Here is an 18,058-nt window from a genome sequence, read left to right as displayed (position 1 = left end):
CACTTAGAAAGGCACTGGGTCTAATCCTGCCTCTGCCTCTCAGTTTTCCAGAGAAGAAGGTCTGCTTGTTTGCAGCACTGTGCAGAGCCCTGCCTGGGTTTTGTGTTTGCCTGTAGCCACTACATTTATGCTAGTAAATAAAGCTGTGTCCTTGGGAGCGTGTGGTATGCCTCCATCTGCTATACCCATGTACATACTCCTAAGCTCTCCTCCTGACCTGAAACCTGATGGTGTCATCCAAACTACTCATGCGAGTTAGCCACCAGCCAGTGCCACTTCCTAGGTTTTTCCTAGTCATTACTTACAACCTTTAGGGTTCAAATAACCCAAGAACTTGTAAGGGACTGTGCTAGAGGCTAAGCACCACAGATGTTTTTTGAGTTCATCCCCTGGTCTGGTTTACATTGCCAGCGCAGACATGCCTAAAGACACAGTCATCATGATTATGAAACTGATTTTACCCCTACATCACCCAGGACAGCTCAGTACTGCCCAAAAAGGGTTCACACTCATCGTATGGACCATGTTGTATCAGCAACACTTGGGCTATATATAATGGTAACAGAAAACTAAGCAGGACTGGGGGAAGTGCCCAAAACCTGACCTCCAACCCACGCTGGTAAAGACCAGCACAGCCTATGGCACTGTTTGGGCCCATGAAAAGTAGCACCGTCCTGGCAATGCCTTGGCACAGCTTGGAGAGCAGGAGAGAGGGCAGACAGCTTCAGTATGGAGAGAGGTTGGCAGTGTGAACGTGGGCTATGCCACACTGCTGGATGCCAGGGCTAGACAAGGGTCTCCAGCCTGTGGTGTTTGCTGAGTGGATTTAACCTTCAAGAGCTGTGGGTTTGGGGAGGACAGTGCAGGATCTTTTGCATTTGGCCTGGCTATTCTAACCCACCGGTTATTTGAGCCAGCAGAGAAAGACATCACAGAGGTAGGGGCAGGAGGAGAAGGTCAGGAAAGGGTCATGCCATGGGAGAAGAGCTGCCTTCTGTATTGCTTTCCAGCTTCAATGTGGCATTGGTGGAAACCTCACCCATCACCCCTCAGCACGAGGCGGTGTGTGAAATGGTGTGAAAGAAGCATGGGAGTACCTGATGGGGAGAGGTGGAATGGGAGAAGGTGTGGAGTGTGTCCAAGAAAAGCAAAGGTAAAGCGAGAGAGAGAGAAACTTCTGAGAGGTGGTGATGGGAGAAGGAGAGAGTCTGCAGGTCTGGGCTGTACAGGGAGAGCAGCTGAGAGGAGAGGCTGCCTGGGGGAAAGTCTTCAGGTTCCCTGAGGGTGATGGACAAGAAGGAAGAAGATGTGAATGGGCTGTCCATCTCCAGAAAAAACACCTGCCTCAGGGCTGTGGCTGGACGTGCAATATCCCTCTGTGAGAGGCACATCAATCCTGTGCTGTTGGTGGTAATTAAATGGAGCCAGGCTCTGGGCAGGAGGTGGTTTTCGGTCCTTTGCTATTATCATTTTATTTTGTTCACAATTTTCCCACTGAGGAACTACAGCCTTTCTCCTCCCCCTCTCCCTTCCCCTGTTCATTACTACATCGCCTCTGCACAGACCGTGCCGATCTCCTGGCATGTTAACTTGAAGAGCATCACTGCGGGAGGAATAAAGAGGGGGGGAAAGCTAGAGAAGGAGGGGTATAAAAACAAAACACAAAATTGTGGGGAGAAGCCAGAGGCAAAGATGATGCAGGAAGCAACACAAGTGGGAGGGAGAGTCATATTTCTCCAGTGCAAAGAGAGAAGTGCGTGTGTGTGTAACACATAGCACACAAAAACCTGGTAATTTGCAGAGTGCAGAGAACAAGTAAGCACCAGACAGCATGGGGAGATGGTGCTGCCTTTGTTAAGTGCAGGGAGCTATGCGGCCCGTTGCTAAGGTTACCGCTTCCAAGGACAAGTTGAAATAACTCTTTACCTTTGTTCTGTGCTGGGTTGTCAATGTTGAAATTCCCATTCCAGACAACCGTCAGCTCCACCGGCAGGCTGTTAATCTCCATCCCTTCATACGAATACTAGAAATAGGAGAGGAAAAACAAAAAGAAAAACCAAACCCAGACTTACATGGTGCCCAGAGGTAGGGAGGAGATGGGAGAAGGCAAAAGGTAGTGCTGCAAGTTGCGAACAAGAGAAATTACGCTGCCAGCTATCTCCCTAATCACAATTACGTGCCAGAAAGCCATGGGATGCTCTCAGAGTCTTGGCTCTCAAGAGAGCAAGCCATGCCCCTCGCAATAGCCTACTTAGCTGTTATGTCCATGTTCCATGATTTAAGTGTATTTGCATGTGATGGGGTTTATCTTCGAAATCCACCTTCTAGTTGTTGTGCACAGCTCTGAAAAATATTTTGCCAACTCTTGGGTGCACTTTTAAGGTGTACATTATGCATTGTAAGTCTACCATCCATATGTACCTCTGCTGAGTATTCTGATGCTGAGCTTGTATGTAAGGTTACCTACATTAGTGATATTTTGAAGAACTCTTGGAAGCTGAGTGAGGTCTCAGGAAGCAGGGAACAGTCATATCATGGAAATATCTTTTAAAAATGGAAAATGGAAGTTCTGTGTAATTATAGACCTGTCAGCCTAACTTGACTTCCCAGAAAGAAAGTACATCAAATTATTAAACAATCAATTTATAAGCACCTGCAAGATGATAAGGTGATAAAAATCAGCCAGCATAGATTTGTCAAGAACAAATTGTGTCAACCCAATCTAATTTCCTTTTTTGACAGGCTTAATGGCTTTGTGGATAAAGGAAAGGCAGCAGATGTGATTTATCTTGATTTCAGTAGAATATTTGCTACTGTCCTACAGGAGATTCCCATAAACAAACTAAGGAAATAATGATCTAAAAGAAACCACCATAAGGTATATGCAAAAGCTGCCAACCCCTCCCCCCCCCCCAAAAAAAAACACCCAAAAACCACAATCAACAAAACAAAGTCAAATAATTTAATGTCAGGCTGGGAGGGTGTTTCAAATCGAGTAGTGTCCTGGGTCTGGCACTATTCAGTATTTTTACTACTAACTTGGATGACAGACCACAGATATCATGAATGACACTGTTCTGGAAGAGGGTGCAAGCACATTCAAAAGCAGGGTTAAGAATTCAAAAGAAACTTGACAAATTGTAGAACCAAGCCAAAATCAACAAGGCAAAATTCAATACAGGCATGTACTGACTGTTCTTCAGTAGGAAAAATCAATGCAAAAAAATACAAAGTTAGAGTGACTGGCCAGTGCTGCAGGAAAGGGTCTGGGGACTGGTGAAGATCACAAACAGATTGTGAAACAACACTGCCATATTGCTGCCAAAATCCAAGCAAATCTCAGTTGGGGATATCCTAGATAGAGTTTGTTACATAGGTAAGCCCCAGGAGGAAATTATTTTTTCCTATTCAGAACCAGAAAGGCTTCAGCTGGCGTAGGGGGTATCCAGTTTCCAGCAAATATGTATTAGGAAAGCCAGAGAAATCTTCTGAGAGAGTTGGACAGACTTAAACAAACACTTGTCAGGCACAGTCAAGGTACACAGAGCTGGCCTTAACAAAGGAAATGGCAGCTGATCTCTGGAGGCCCTCTCAGCTTGGACAGCTCTCTGACACAGTGCTGCTCAGTGTATTTTTTCAGCTAGATTTTGGTTTATCACAAGCCAGTTCACACAGGGTTCACCCGGTTGTCCATCAGATCCCATTGCCCACCTCCATCAACAGCTTCCATCCAACACTTCACCAAAAGGCAAAAAGCCTCTTAATGGGAGAGGAGATAGTTGCTTAAAGGGCAGAATGGGAACATGTCTGCTACGGTTACTGACCACTGTGCACATCAGGATTTACCCTCCTGAGATCAGGAATCTCCCACTGCACTGGGATCTATAGCAGGACAAACTCCCACTTCTAAAGAAAAAGATGTTTTCCCCACTACAAGGCTAAATGTAATTCAGTAAGCGGTCTGGTTTGGTTGGGCATGTCTTAGAGACCACTAAAGAGTTCCCCATCACTTAAAGTTTCAGCATGGTTTTCCACAGAGATGCCAAAGCTCTGAGCCTTTAGAGGTAGATTTTTCTGTATCTGTTAATTGCCATGTAATTGCAGAGTAAATCGTATATGGTGATTTCTGTCCATTACGGCAGAGTGAGTACTAGTTGCACGGTAATTTCTCTTTGGACAAACTAAACACAATTAGGCACTAATCTGCAAGGCCCTGTGATTACAATCTAGTTGTAGGGTATTTATGGGTATAAGCTTTGTGGTTACCATGGAAGTAAAGAGCAGCTGCAGGTTAGCAGAGTCCTTTGCAATAGCACTGTACCCGACAGTCTCATTCAGTATTAGCATTTTTATGACACTTTTTGGTGACACTGCCAGCAAGATGCAAGATGATGCAGAGCCGCTTGGACTCACAACACTGGCTTTTCACAGCTTTTTGGAGCTATGAGCAAGGATGGGGAGACATGAGTGGGAAGGAAAATGTCTGAAAAGTAGAGAATAATTAATTTTCTGCCACTCAGGAGCTTTCCAAATGCCTGCTTTGCACAGCACTTGCAAATGCTGATTGGGAGTGGGAAAGAACATGTATACAGAACCACTGGTCACCCTTACATCAGACACTGAGTAGGTGCCTGAGAAAGCGCTACTTTCTGCCTCAGCAGAGCCTTATGTGCATGTGTTGGGATTTAGCTGTTAGCAAACCTAGACAGGGCTGCCAAGGGACAGGCAGCTGCAGTCCCCCAGAGCCTTTCATCCCACTGAGAATCCAAGCACCAGCAGCAGGAGCCCAGCTGGGATTTTAGATCTAGATCTGTCTGCAGCACCAGGGGCAAACACATATTAGACTTGTTAACTCAGCAGACTTGATCCAGAACTGGAAATGGATGCAAGGGAATAAACAAGGGGATCCCCATGGAAGAGCTCCAAGGATGAAGCCAGCTGGGGGCTGGAACGAGGATGCTCACGCTGCCATGTCTGGCCTGCTCAGACAGCTTGTGGGCTGCATGGCAGTGAAACAGAGCAATTTGCAACATAACAGTGAGTAAATGCTCCATCCTCTTCAGACCACAGGAGCTGCTAACTCATTGTGACCCCTGTTCAAAGCCCACTGAACTTAATAGGAGTCTTTGAAAAGGATTTGCTCAGCTGTAACAATAAGATGGAAATATGTTTCAGAGAAGAAAAAAGGGATAGTGTATCGATCTCCAGGACAGCAGAGCTTCCTGGATACTCTTGATAAGAGCATTCATACTATTAGGGCTTGTGTATATACGTTGCCTTGTACAACTTTCTCCAGCACAGGCAGAACTGCTCAAAAGGCATAAATCTGACCTCTGAATCTGCCAAATCTGGATTCCCACCATACAAATCAAATCAAAGCAGAAAATTACAGGCAATTTAGAGGCCCAAACTGAGAAAGAGAAGCTGCCTTTCCGGAAAGGCAGACTGGCTCCCATCAGGAAATGCCAAAGATCTGTTAGAAGGAGCTGTTGTAATTCACGTGAACAACACAGCGTGTTTTGAACTCCCAAGTACCAGTTCTTTGTCTCTTAAGCTTTTTGCTAGTATCAGATACTCCTGCAACACAGGCTGAGCCCATCACATCACTTGGCCATTTTGCTGTGGCATTAGCAGTTTAACATATTACAAGTAAGCTACTGTAAACATGTTGACTGTTTCATGGAAGCTCACAATCCTCTGACTGAGAGGATGGCTGCAAAATCATGGCTAGCAGCTCTACAACAGCTATGGAAACATTAGACCCCTTCATGGAAAAATATTTTGCCTTTCAGAAATCTGCAAATTCCTGTCTCTTTTGGGCATCCAGTTACTACAGGCACCCTACATTAGAGGAACTCAGCTTCACAGATCTCTGTGAATTTGCGGTTTGTGCAAATCCATCGCCATGCTTGACCTCTTGCTGCATCCTGCTGGAATGCTGTATCGCTGGGTAAAGTTCTTTGGTAGTTTGGCTGAGGACAATAAACCAAGAGTGGTTACATGGTATTTCCCCCTTGTATCTTAAGCATGTTCAATAGACATCTGCAGACAAACAGCATTTTAGCAGTATTGTAGTGTTAGCCTGTTTTCCCTTACACCAATTTTGTGATTAGAGCTTGGAACTGGGAACTGATTCCTGTACCTGGCTCTGTCACCAACTCTGTGTGATCCTGGGCAAATCATTTAATCCCTTTTTGCACCAATTTTCCAGCCATAAACTATAGGCAGAAAACTTCTTGCCCACAGTCATCCCGCCTCTTTGGACTTTTTGTTTCCCAGAGCTAGGACTGAATTTTTATGTCTAGGTATCACCCAGGACAATAGAGCCCACAACATGACTGGGGTTTCTCTGTGCTATTTGAATGTAGATAAACAATAACAATGCATCATAATAATTGAGAAGTGGATGCACAACTAACAGCCCCGTGCTTGTCTTCCTTTGGCTTCCCATAAGCATGTTTTCCCACAAGTTCTGTGAATAGCTGCTGACTTTTTCCCAGCAGTGTTTCTTGTATGGGTTTTCCTAGAACTCCTCCTGCTGCGTGAGCCACACCACAAAGTCAAATAGCACTGAGATCTCTTGCTCAAGTGTAATGGTGTGACAAATACAACATATTTGCTTTTCTTATTCCTAGGTTACACAGCATTTTCAGCTGTACTATCTCAGGTCTCATGACACACAGACCTGCGAAGGACTCAAGGCAAATTATCAGCAGGGATTTTGCTGCTAGAAATCAGTGTCTGCTGCCTCTGTGTGCCAAAGTTTGGCAATGGGTAGGCTCATACTGAGCAAGAACGTGGGTTTTGTCACTGAAGCAGGTAAGAGCAATGGTCATGGCATGGTCAGTTGGGTCATTTCTCACTCATCTCCCAACATCTCACCCTGTTCCTCGTGCCAAAGGCTGCTAATATTGGGATGACTGCAAGTACTGGGTCTCCCGCTGTTTCCCACTGGGGAGATTGCTCCCTGCTCTGGTAGATCTAGCAATTTCAGCCATTCCTCCTGACATTTTTACTTATTTATTTATATGCCTCTTTGGCTCTCCTCCTTTTCATTTCCTCCCATCACTCTGTGTCCAGACTGTCGGCAGAGCTATCATAAGTGCAATAAGGAATGGCAGTAGGGTCTCTCTGAGTGATAATTGCATGCCTTGGGTGGTGTGATGGAGGACAAAGCCCAGAGCTGAGAGTATCAAACCACTTGACAAGAACAATAATTGTCCCGAAGCATGCTGCCTGCAGTGACTTATTGCCGTTATCAAATGAAATATCTCCAGGAAAGACAGGGGGAGAGACCGAGCTGGCTGCTGATGGGACCGAGCACCTAGGCACTGTCAGTGTTGGATATGACATTACTGACACACTGTCAGATAGGCTGGTCCCACCTGGGTGTTCTTATAGCATCCTTTAACTGAGGTTGGAGACACTTGGAAAAGTGCCTGCTTAAAAATGGTTCTGATCCCTGGTTAAAATCTTGAAGGACCAGGCAGTGGAAAGCAAGAATTAAGGTTTTTTCCTGCTTTCACACAGGATCGTATCAGAAAAAAGCCTGCATTTTGCAGAAGTTATTATGCAAGAGCTGAATTTGAGCTCATCGATGCCTAGTGTGTGATGGGAGGGGGTAGATCTTGAGGCTTATGAAGGAAAACAAGCCAAGAAAGATTGCTTAGTCTAGCATGCACCACCAACAGAAAGATCTGCTGGCAGGATAGCATCCCTTCAGGGACACACCATCACAACACATCCTCCCACCCTCCTTTGGACCTTCTCCAAGCCTGCAATGCAGGTGCTACATTCAGTGTCTCATCCAGCAACTCTGCTGAGGGGGCTGATTCAATTTGCAAACAAGCTTATATGGCTGTTTCTAAAACCAGGTGACCCTCGGAGCACAGGCTCATTGTATTGCAGCGGCTCCAGACAGAATGCTAGTTCTGGCAGGGAAGGAAATAATCATGATGGAGACATATCTACAGCACTCCTTCCCTATTGTCTGTGTCCTCTGCCACCTGCTCAAACAGAGCTGAGGCTTCTCTGTTCCTTTTTTGTATCTGTGTGACTGTTTCTTTCTTTCGTCTGGCTCTCCTTTCCTCATCTCTTTCTTTCAATGTCTTGCAAATTCAGAGCAACAATGAAATAACATTTTTCAGGGAAAAAAAAAAGAAAAGAAAAGAAAAAGAAACTCAAATCAGAGAGTCAAAGTGCCTTCAAAAGAAAAGGGAAGAAAAGAGAAGGAAAGAGAAGGGAAAAGAGAGAGAGAGGGAGAAGGGAGGGAGAGGGAAAGCAGAAAACAGGATAGAAACGAGTTGCATATATTCCAAAATAAGCTCTCTCCCTGAAAAAGAGAGAGGTTCACCTGAGCCAGCACCAAACATAGGATGGACATCTTACAGACACCACATAGCAGCAGGGTCATGAAGTGTCTTGGCATTAGCCCGAGACAGCCCTGCTACCCTGGCGCAGCTCAGGAGTAGCCTTCAGTGCTCCAGCTTATGAAAACAAACATTAAAATGACAACAGTGCTGTCACAACACTCAGGCATCCCATGAGCAAATGCATCTGGGATGATTTATCAGAGCCCACTTCTCTGGCCCTAGGCACTAGCAGCTTCTTGGGGCATGCAGGTACTATGGGAATAGTAACCACTACCTCTCAAAACCAGGCTCATTTATTAGATACCACAACTTGGATGCTGAGAGGAACCCCTCAGGACTACAGAGGCAGTCAGTCCCCTGCTCAGCCCAACTATGCTTAAAACCAGCCAGAGGTAATTCATGTTGATGCTTATGTGTGCCAGAGAATTCACGACTCTAAAGGGTGGTTGCTGTCTTCCCTGTTAAGACTCTTTGGACAGATACATAGACTCTGCCTGTTGCAGCACAATCAAAACTAGCTGTCTGCACAAGGCTTTGACCATCACATACCAGGTTAACTTCAATAAGTAGTTAGCACACCTTGCCCCTGCACAGCTACAAGTGGAGATACCTTCAACAAGCACATAAATGCCAGCAAGAATACCACCAGGCCAAGGAGCAGCAGCAGTGGCAGGAGCCGCCCGTGGCACCACACCACTCCCGCGCCTTCTCCCAGCACAGCCATCACCACTGTCCAGCCAGACCTGCTCTGGACCCGCCACCACTGTGGGCTGCTGCCATATCAGGCCATGCACTCCACCACTACTGCCTGTTACCCTCAGTCTCTTGGCTCCACGGTGGTCAGGCTTCCTTCTCTTTGATCCCAACAGCTCACCTTTACTGGTGTCTGATCTGGATCTCCAGGCTCTTGCCACCTATCTCAATGTGATCTGGATCGCAGGCTATCCCTCCCTGTCCCTGCCTACGTTGGGCACCACCGTCACCGCTCAAAGCTTCAAATATCCCCTGGAACAGCCATTATTGCTGTCACTGCTCATTACACTCAGTCTCATAATCTGAAGGTCGTGAGTTTGTGCCTCACACAAGGAATCAATTGTCACAGCACTAACAAGCTATCAAGCTGCAACAAGGCTTTTACCATCCCATCCCAGGTTAACTTCAATAAGTAGTTCCCGTGCCTTGCCCCAGCACAGCCACCAATCCCTCACAAATTTTCAACAGTTCATCTACTGCCTGTGCTGTTTCTTCAGCCTCTTCAGCCCAGTCCACCCTGCTTCTTGCCTCTGCTGCATCCTTCTCCTTATCTCTCCTCCACAAAAGGTACTCTCTCTCCCCACTCTGCTTCTTCCAGGTCTCTCTTCATCCAGAGCTCCTCTTCCATCCCCCTCAGAGCTATTTAACTACTTAGCAGGAACCAGCCACAGCTGCACCTTACCCACATCAGCCAACCCACCACCCCTGAAGCCAGCCCACAGCTGTATATTGTCAATGTTAATTAACCCAGCTTCATTCCTCTACATCTCTACATCTGCCCAGGTTCATAGCCTTTTAGCCACAGACTTTCACCATTGTAAAAGATTTTATTTTGATTTTTTAAAGTGTAGTGCCCTGTTAACTTCTCAAGCCACCCATTTCTGTGAAACTTCAAACCTGGATTCTCACAGGCTGCTAACCAGTAATGAAAGTCAGCGGGAGGGAGGGGGACTAAGAACAAACACAAGAATTTCATTGGGAAGTTACTTGTTTGCTACAGATCATAGAATGTGTGAACTGCCTATAACCTTCAGCACACTGCTTAATGCAGCAGAATATGTTGTGACGGATTTTAACAAGCGCTGCCTGGCATGGAGTGGCAGATCTGCAGTGAAGTGGCTAAAGCCTGTAATTAGCTCTTTCACTAATAAATCATCTCACAGTAGCAACAATGACTCAAATGCACATCTTGGAGACACGAGTCTTGTGGAGAAACCTCAGGAGAAGCGGAGACCACCATTGCACCTATGCACAGCTCCTGGCAGATGCCCCCAAAACTGGCATTGCTGTGGTGACAGCTCCATTGTGACTCAGGCAGGCTCCCTGGGAGTTACTACTGGTCCTGCACTGCATATTGGGAAGTGGAGGTGGGCCAAGGTAAGGAGGCTAGCCAAAGGTCACACGGTGAATCAGTGGCTGGAGGAAGGTTTGACTCAAGCCTTCAGCATCTCACCCTTCTTTTGACCCATTACATGCTGTCATCTGTGAGACTGTTTATATGGGTTTTTATATGGCCCATCACCAAAACACCATATAATAACCTTAACTCTCAATGTTGACATGAACGCCTGTCCCTTTTGAATGCACACAAGGATGTGGCACTGTGAGGATATGGGCAGGTTAAGCTGATAATAAAGCCTATAGGTCATGGCTAAGGTGCTCCATACCGTAAATGCTGGGATCCAAGGGCAAAAGCAACTACTGGGTGGTGACACCAGCCAGCCTAAAGAGCAAAAAGGGCAGTCTGCAAGCTACCAACCAGCCTTTCCTTGGCTGTGACTGGAATCAGGTAGGCAATAAGGTAAAAAGGGCTGCAACACAACCCCAGGTCCCATTGGGACAGCGCTATAGGCACTCCCGGTCCTCCTTGCACCACTCCCAAGCACACAGGGTTGGCTCACCGAGGTGTTCTGGCACTGCACGCTGGAGCTGTTGAACCTCAGGGCAGGCACGCGCTGCTCGTTGCCCTGGATGTTCAAGATGCATTCATAGCCTCGCTGGCCTGACTGTGGCTGGGGCAGGTTCTTGGCCTTCAGCGTGATTGGCTTGACCACTTCCACCGGCACCAGGATCTTCTCTGCCTGCAGCAGCTGGGGACAGTCCTAAGGAAAGAGAAGACAACATGCCAAGTCAGCACATGTGTTTCCCAGCTGCAGGTGGAGTCCTCTGATGCTTCTCACTTCACGCTTCACTTCAACAGATTACAAAGCCTTTGCATCTCCCTGGGCCTCAACATATTACAAGGGTATTCAAGGAGCATTACCAGGAAGGCTCAGATAGGTGAGGAAGGATTTCTTTTACAGACCATCCTTTCCTATCTCCCTTATTTGCACTACAGACTTTCAACCTTCAGCATCCAAGGAAGCTACCTCTGGTGCTTTTTAATACCTGCTCTGTTAATCAGGTAGTGGGAAAGCAATTGTGTTGCACACAGGGACTTAGCCCAGCCACAATGCCATGACCTAAGAAGGGAATAAAGCAAAAATCTGAGTATAATTCCTTGCCTCCTCAACAGCCAACACATCGTTATACAAAAGGCACGGCTCCAGCCAGCTTCAGCAAGACATGTTGTAAGCTACAGACTCTGAGCTGTTAAAAAGAGTTTGTTTTGGCTTAGGAGAGGACAGAATATTTATTACAGATGGATCCAGCTCCCAAGAAACAACTGTTGCACAGTGTGTAGAGATGTCTTGGAAAGCTTGCCACCGTTTCACCAAAGGAGCAATGCTAAGCGGATGTTACTAATCCAGTGCCTCTTGGTGGGTCCCTCGCACAGGTAGAGGTCTGGGCACCCAAAGCTGCAATGCAGAAGGCTGTATTCAAACTCTCATTAATTTGCACAGCTTTAGTTAAGAGTAGCAAAGCACTGCTTCTTCATAGTACAATTAGACAAGTGCAAGCTGTCAAATTCATGTATTCTAGGAAGCTACCAGCTCTTTAGGAAGTTACTGCAGCGTTCGCCTGGTTAATCCAAGGCAGTTTGATGTAAAATGGGATCCCTTAAAAAAACCACTGCAACAGGCTACAAAACATAAGCATACCGTATGTACAGACCACACTGTCTTGATCATTTGTGAGTGCCTGGCTGTCCCCTCTTTTAATTCTTTTCAGGTCCTAAATGTTAGAAGAAAGGCTGTTCCCCTCTTTTTTTTTTTCTTCTCTGAGTTGCGTTTAGCACACTGCCTGCTCTCTGTAGAGCACCATGTTATCATGACAGTGCACCTGCCCTGTCCAGTCCAGAGAGCAACAGCATTTCGGTCTGTCCTGCCCAACATTAAGGCCAGGTCTAGTCAGTACAAGCAGAGACAGGGAACTTACATAAAGAGGTGTAAACTTAATCTGTAGGTGTGGGCAAGGGACAGCAGGGGGGAAATGACTAATCCAGGGCTGAAAAGTAGTGAAAGGGATTGAAAGGCTCTAAAGTGGAATTTATGGCTTATGAAAGCCTGGGAGCTTGTTAGAGCAGATGGTAGAAGCATCTTACTGAAGCAAATAGCTTAGGAAGATAAAGAAATGGATTAGACGTGTAACATCTGCAGTTACACCAACCAGAAATAGAATTACAAGAGCCATCAATCATCACCCTGTGGGTGTGAGCTGATCCATGGCCTGAGGCAGGAAGAAAACCCAGTAACCACCCATCATGTTGCTGCAGTGAAGTCCAGAAGCCTTCCTCAGCCTCCAAAGAGGGTCCGTCTGTCCTAGTGGGGATGCCAGACTGGAAAGTCCTTTGAGGCTACATGATTTCTCATCTGCACTTATAGGGTGATGCTAATGGTGTAAGTACTCAACAGCTGCTGACAGACTTCAGCTGGACTTGCCCAAACTAGCACTCAAACCAGGACAGCCAAGCACATCGTCACTGGAGCTGGAGGGAGGTAAACTATCTTGGGTTTGGTGGCCATTTGCCTGGGCTAATCCATCACAAGACCTAGTTTAATATCTGCTACCAAGAACTGAGGCTTAATAAGCCATCACGTTAACTTGATGGGATGGTGTAAGGATTGGAGGTGGCAAGGTACTGCATTGCAGTGGTGAGCTTTACCACTGTGATGCTCTGCAGTCTTGGGGATCCTGCTGCTGAGCAGCACTTCAACAAGCAGACGTGTGAGGAGGCTCCAGAAAGCTGAGTATATGGGCAGTGGAAGTTGCCTTATGACCCATCGTGCACAAGACACAGCCAGTATGGAAAGAGGCTGTATCTGACCTCCAGGAGTGCTTGAGGAGGTATACCCTCTGCCAGCACTCCCTGCTCTTGCTGTTGTCCTGTCCTGTGACGAAATGCCCCTAGGGAACTATAATATTTAAACATGATGGTTGAAGTGTCACAGAAGTGTTTTGTCTTGACAAATGGGCAATGCTTGGCAGTCTAGAAAGTCTTTCCAACCTTGGGTGCAATGGTCCTATCCTATTAATAAGGCACACAATCCTTAAGGTTAGCTGTAGGGTTAAGTAGCTATTCAGCATGAGAAAGTGAGGCATAACCTAACCCTGGGTGCATTAGACATATAAAACCCCAGAGGGCAGGGGAAGAAGGTATTCTAAGCTGCGTTAAAACAACAGTGAGAGTTTCCAGTTCTTCTCACACCAGCAGATACCATGTGAGAATACCTTTTGGGACAGTGTGGTTTCAACACACCCTGGAACTTCCCCTTCCCCTGCCCAACATGTCCTGGGCCCTCTCAGTCAGCTCCCTCTCTTTCTCCTGGCACAAGAAAAGACCTTGGCAACATCATCTATATTGTTTTTCTCCCCAGCTATAAGAGTTGAGAGAGAGAGATGCACTGGCAGAGAGGATCAGTGGGACAGGAGGCTGGGAAAGCCCTATCTGTCGCTGAGCAGCCATTTCCCAAGAGTGGGCATTTTGCTTGATGTCTGTCAAATAGAAAAGCCTCTGAAGCGAACTGGAGGATGGGGCTTGGAGATAGTCCACCATGTTACCTGCAGGCCAATCCCAGCTCTTCAGACTGGTCTTTCTTGTCTAGCTTTATCCTGTCCCCCTCCACCACTGGTGCTGTAACCTTTCCGATAACACTTGTTTCAAGTTCATTAACAAGCAGTGATTGCGGCAGCCCCAAAACAGGATTCGTTTGCATATAAAAAGCTTTGCAGTGCTGTGAGGAAGTTCATTATAGATAATTGAAGAGGCAAGCGCCATAAAGAGGAAATCCTCCCAATGTGGCTTTATCTGATTGACCTAATGTTCTTTCTAATTGAAATGGGGGGGTGGGTGGGGGGTGGGGGTGCAATTGCATTGGGTAATGTATTGCATAAAACCTCAGAGCTTGGACTAGGCTCTGGGTTTGAATTCAAATGTAGTATTCATTTTGCAGCCCATGTCAAGCTTTGGATGCCTGGTCAGGTTTGTATTTTTGAGATCAAAACATTAACCTGCTCAGAGCAGACCCTGCAGCAGGACCAAAGCAGAAAGATCCTTAAAAAAAGAGTTATCTTCAGTATTTTCCAATGGAGACACTTTCCCTTCACCCTTCCTCTGCAATGGACATCACCTAGGTTAGAAAAGCACAGTTTTCACATGATGTAGGGGAAATAAAACCATCCACTAACAACAACTGTACCAAGGAAAGTTACAGTCCCATCCCTTTTGTCTTTGGTATATAATAAATTCAGCCTTTCCCCCAACTCTACAGGGAACTGGTTCTGATTCCAGAGGAGCTAAAATCCAGTTCAATCTGTACCAGGGCAACACATTTGAAAGCGGACTCTTGTTGATTCATTTTGTGTATGTAGCTTCATTGTCTTCATTGAATGTTTTCGAAAGAGTCATTCTCCTTAAAATAATATCCTCCACCCTTGCCAATTACTCGTATCAGCAGCAATGCACACCTCAAATCACCAGATTTTGCCAGTTATCAAGTCAGAGAGCTTTTGTAGTGAAAACACGGCCTGAAATGGGCTGTACTCATTGGGTCGATGGTAGTTTAATTTTCTTTATTTATAACTCCTTATAGAATCCCTGAAAATGTGTTTTTCTGCAGCTTGCAGGAATAAAGAAGTCTCAGAAATATGAGAACCCTTTCTCTCCTTTTCTTTCACATATGTGTTATGGCCCTCATCACAGTTATACCTGAGTGAGTCCCCAGCGAGAGCTATCATGAGTATTTTGCTAAAGAGGACAACGAAACCTCTCTGAAGCTATGTGGTCTTAGCCCTGAACTAATTAGTTTGGTACCTTTATGGTGCTTCATACATATATAGTTATGATTTCATGGAGGTTTCACCATGCTGTTTTCTAGTATAAGCTGGAGACTGACCAGATACTCTGAGTTATCATCCTCTCCTAGGAATGAAACATGTAGGGATCTTTCACAGTCTGGTGATACTGCGTGGATTTTATTCTAACCTTCTTTTGTACAGTTTCACTCTGTTGCTGTTTATAGCCAGGATCATGAGCCCAAGTCTCATCAAAGTGTTTTCCATTTTCCAAAAGAAAGCGGGTGTGATCTGCTGTGAATAGTAGGCATCCCACAAGGGAACAGGTGAAACATCTGTGAAGGTTTAATTAAAGGGGTCCTCAAACTACGGCCCGCGGGCCAGATACAGCCCCCCAGGGTCCTCAATCCAGCCCCTGGTATTTACAGACACACCCCCCCGCCACCACCCCCCGCCGGGGGTTGGTGGGGGAACCAAGCAGCCGCAGATGGCTGCCTGCCACTGCATCCGCGCGCCGGCCCCCTGGTTAAACAGTTTGAGGACCCCTGGTAATAGAATTGACCCATCCACCTATCAAGAGTCTCGACCTTATATTGGTGTCCCAGTTCATTTCTCTTCCCCTGTGCATCTCTTATCATCCAGAGCATTCAGGTGGGGAAATCTTTCCTACTTTTCCTTTGTACTGCTCCCTCATGATCCCTGGTAGCATTAACCGGATCTCCACTTTCTACAGCAGAAAACTGGAGCTCATCTATGGCTGACTGCACTGTAGGAATCTTTGGCAAGATATATTCAACTCTTGGCAGTGGGTTTTCACCCTTTCTTTCCTAGAAAAGTAGGAGTCATCTCCAGTCAGGACCAGACATAGCCATCACCATCAATTCCTCCAATACTGATCTCAAAGCATCCAGTTCCCCTATTCTCCTGTCATCAAAATCTATTTCTTCACCCTCATTCAGGGCTTTTTTAAGACTTACTTTTCAATATCTCTCATTCAGCAACCATCTTTGTGCCTTATCCAAGCCGTCTTGACTGGAAGGAACATGACCACAAAGCAAATCTACATGGGGACCATAACTTACTCACTCAAGCCCTTCAGAACCCCACAAGAAATGACACTCATTGCTATTTACTCACATAATATGTAAAAACAATACATCTCTTGTCCGTCTGCTCTGCTGAGCTGCAATGTACCGTTTTGCCTGTGTCCTCTATGGTTTTCCCACTCTCCCACTCTGTGCTGTAATCAAGTCAAAAAGGGCAAGATTTGAGAGGCAGGGATTGAGTGTAAAGATATCTAGACTACAGCATCTGGATGCTGTAAGTGAGATTAGATAAAAACACATTAAACCCAAAACAGAACAGAGAAAGAGAAAGAAAGGGAAGGAAGGAACAAAAGGATCAAGGCAAACAAACAAACAGAGATACTTTTCCCCCCATTGATTCTAGAAGAATCAGATTTCACCTGGATAAAAAGCAGGAAATCAGCAAGTTGGCAGATGACAAGCAGCAAGGACTGCCTGGAATATGTTGCCTGAACTTTTTTCTCACACCTCAGCATGGTCACCCTAGGTCAGGGTTGTGACACCACCTGAGCAAAATCAGAGGCTTGTTTAGCAGCTACCCTGTACTGCTGCAAACAGAGAGCTTCAGGCTCTAGGGCTGACAAGCTGTTTTCTTCGATGAATCATTTTTAAACTCTTGCACAACTTCCCAGCCCGAGGATAAACTGGAGAAAGAAACAGCAAGGAGCTCGGCATTCCCAGTGTGAGAAGGGAAGGGGTGAGTTACAGTCCATGTTGTGTTTACATTATTACACCACTAATTCTTAGCATCATAAAAAAATATATTTAGAATTTACACGAACAGTGCCGGAGAATGTTATTAGGTTATAAAGTGGAATCAGGTCAATGCTTCGTAGGCAGGATTCCAAGCTCCATAAATTTCTGGATATACTTCCTCCAAATTTACATTGGCACCAGCAGCAATCAAACCAGCTACAAAAAAGCTCACCCGGTCAAAGAATTTTTTAATGCACCATATATTTTATCTGCACTTCCTAAGTTTACAATGTTGTTAGTTTGATTGATGTTGTGCTTATTTATTGCCACAGCAAAAGTAATAATACATGAAGAAAATGCTCAGAACTTTAAAGGCAGCTGATGAAGAGAAAGCAACAGGATTTATGGGAAGTGTAAACATCTGCAGAGACAACAAAGGAATAATTGAGTCTTTGCAAGGCTGTCACTTCTGGTGGCTGCTTTCTAGTTAAGAGTCTTCGATGCACTCAGAAGCAAATACCAGCTCTCTTTTGCCAGATACTGCAAGTGGTACTGGTGCCTGGGAAAAGGTGGTTGGCCTGGAGGCTGGTGCTCAGTCTATGGAAGAGATTTGGCCCTGCTTAAGCTCTGTGCACTCTGGTGGCTTGCACAAATTAGTGTACAAATATCACTGTTGATGGAAGGGAACCCAACAGAAGTATCAGATCACTAGCTCAGCTGCCATAGGCTGTTGGGTCCCTGGCTTCGGTGTTGTGAAGGCTAAAGAGCAATAAGTGATGCTGATCATCCAAGAGTGGATACTGGAAAAGCAGAAGCTAAATGAAGATAACTAATGTCCTCTCATATGGCTCACTGCTGGATCCTGTTGATTGGGAGCAAAGTGACCCCCCCAAGGCCATGCAGGCATTACTGGGAAATGACCCAGGTCTGGTGAGAGCTTGATCTCAGCCTAGGACTATTCTGCCTCTGAAGTCAGTC

The 18,058-nt window shown here is 45.9% G+C and overlaps 1 protein-coding gene across 2 annotated transcripts in view; it reads right to left on the bottom strand.

Moving 5' to 3' along the window:
* The window catches only part of PLXNA4 (plexin A4), a 455,595-nt gene that overhangs the window by 79,351 nt on the left and 358,186 nt on the right, over positions 1-18,058 (bottom strand). For both annotated transcript variants that reach the window (XM_040595348.1, XM_040595349.1), the window contains exons 10-11: positions 11,027-11,227; positions 1,927-2,023 (exon numbers count right to left, since the gene is read on the bottom strand). In XM_040595348.1, coding sequence (XP_040451282.1) covers positions 1,927-2,023; positions 11,027-11,227 — 298 coding nt within the window. The remainder of the gene's footprint in view (positions 1-1,926; positions 2,024-11,026; positions 11,228-18,058) is intronic.

Source organism: Falco naumanni, chromosome 5 (genome assembly GCF_017639655.2).
Source record: "Falco naumanni isolate bFalNau1 chromosome 5, bFalNau1.pat, whole genome shotgun sequence".
NCBI lineage: Eukaryota > Metazoa > Chordata > Aves > Falconiformes > Falconidae > Falco > Falco naumanni.
This window is presented reverse-complemented; position numbering and strand designations above follow the sequence as displayed.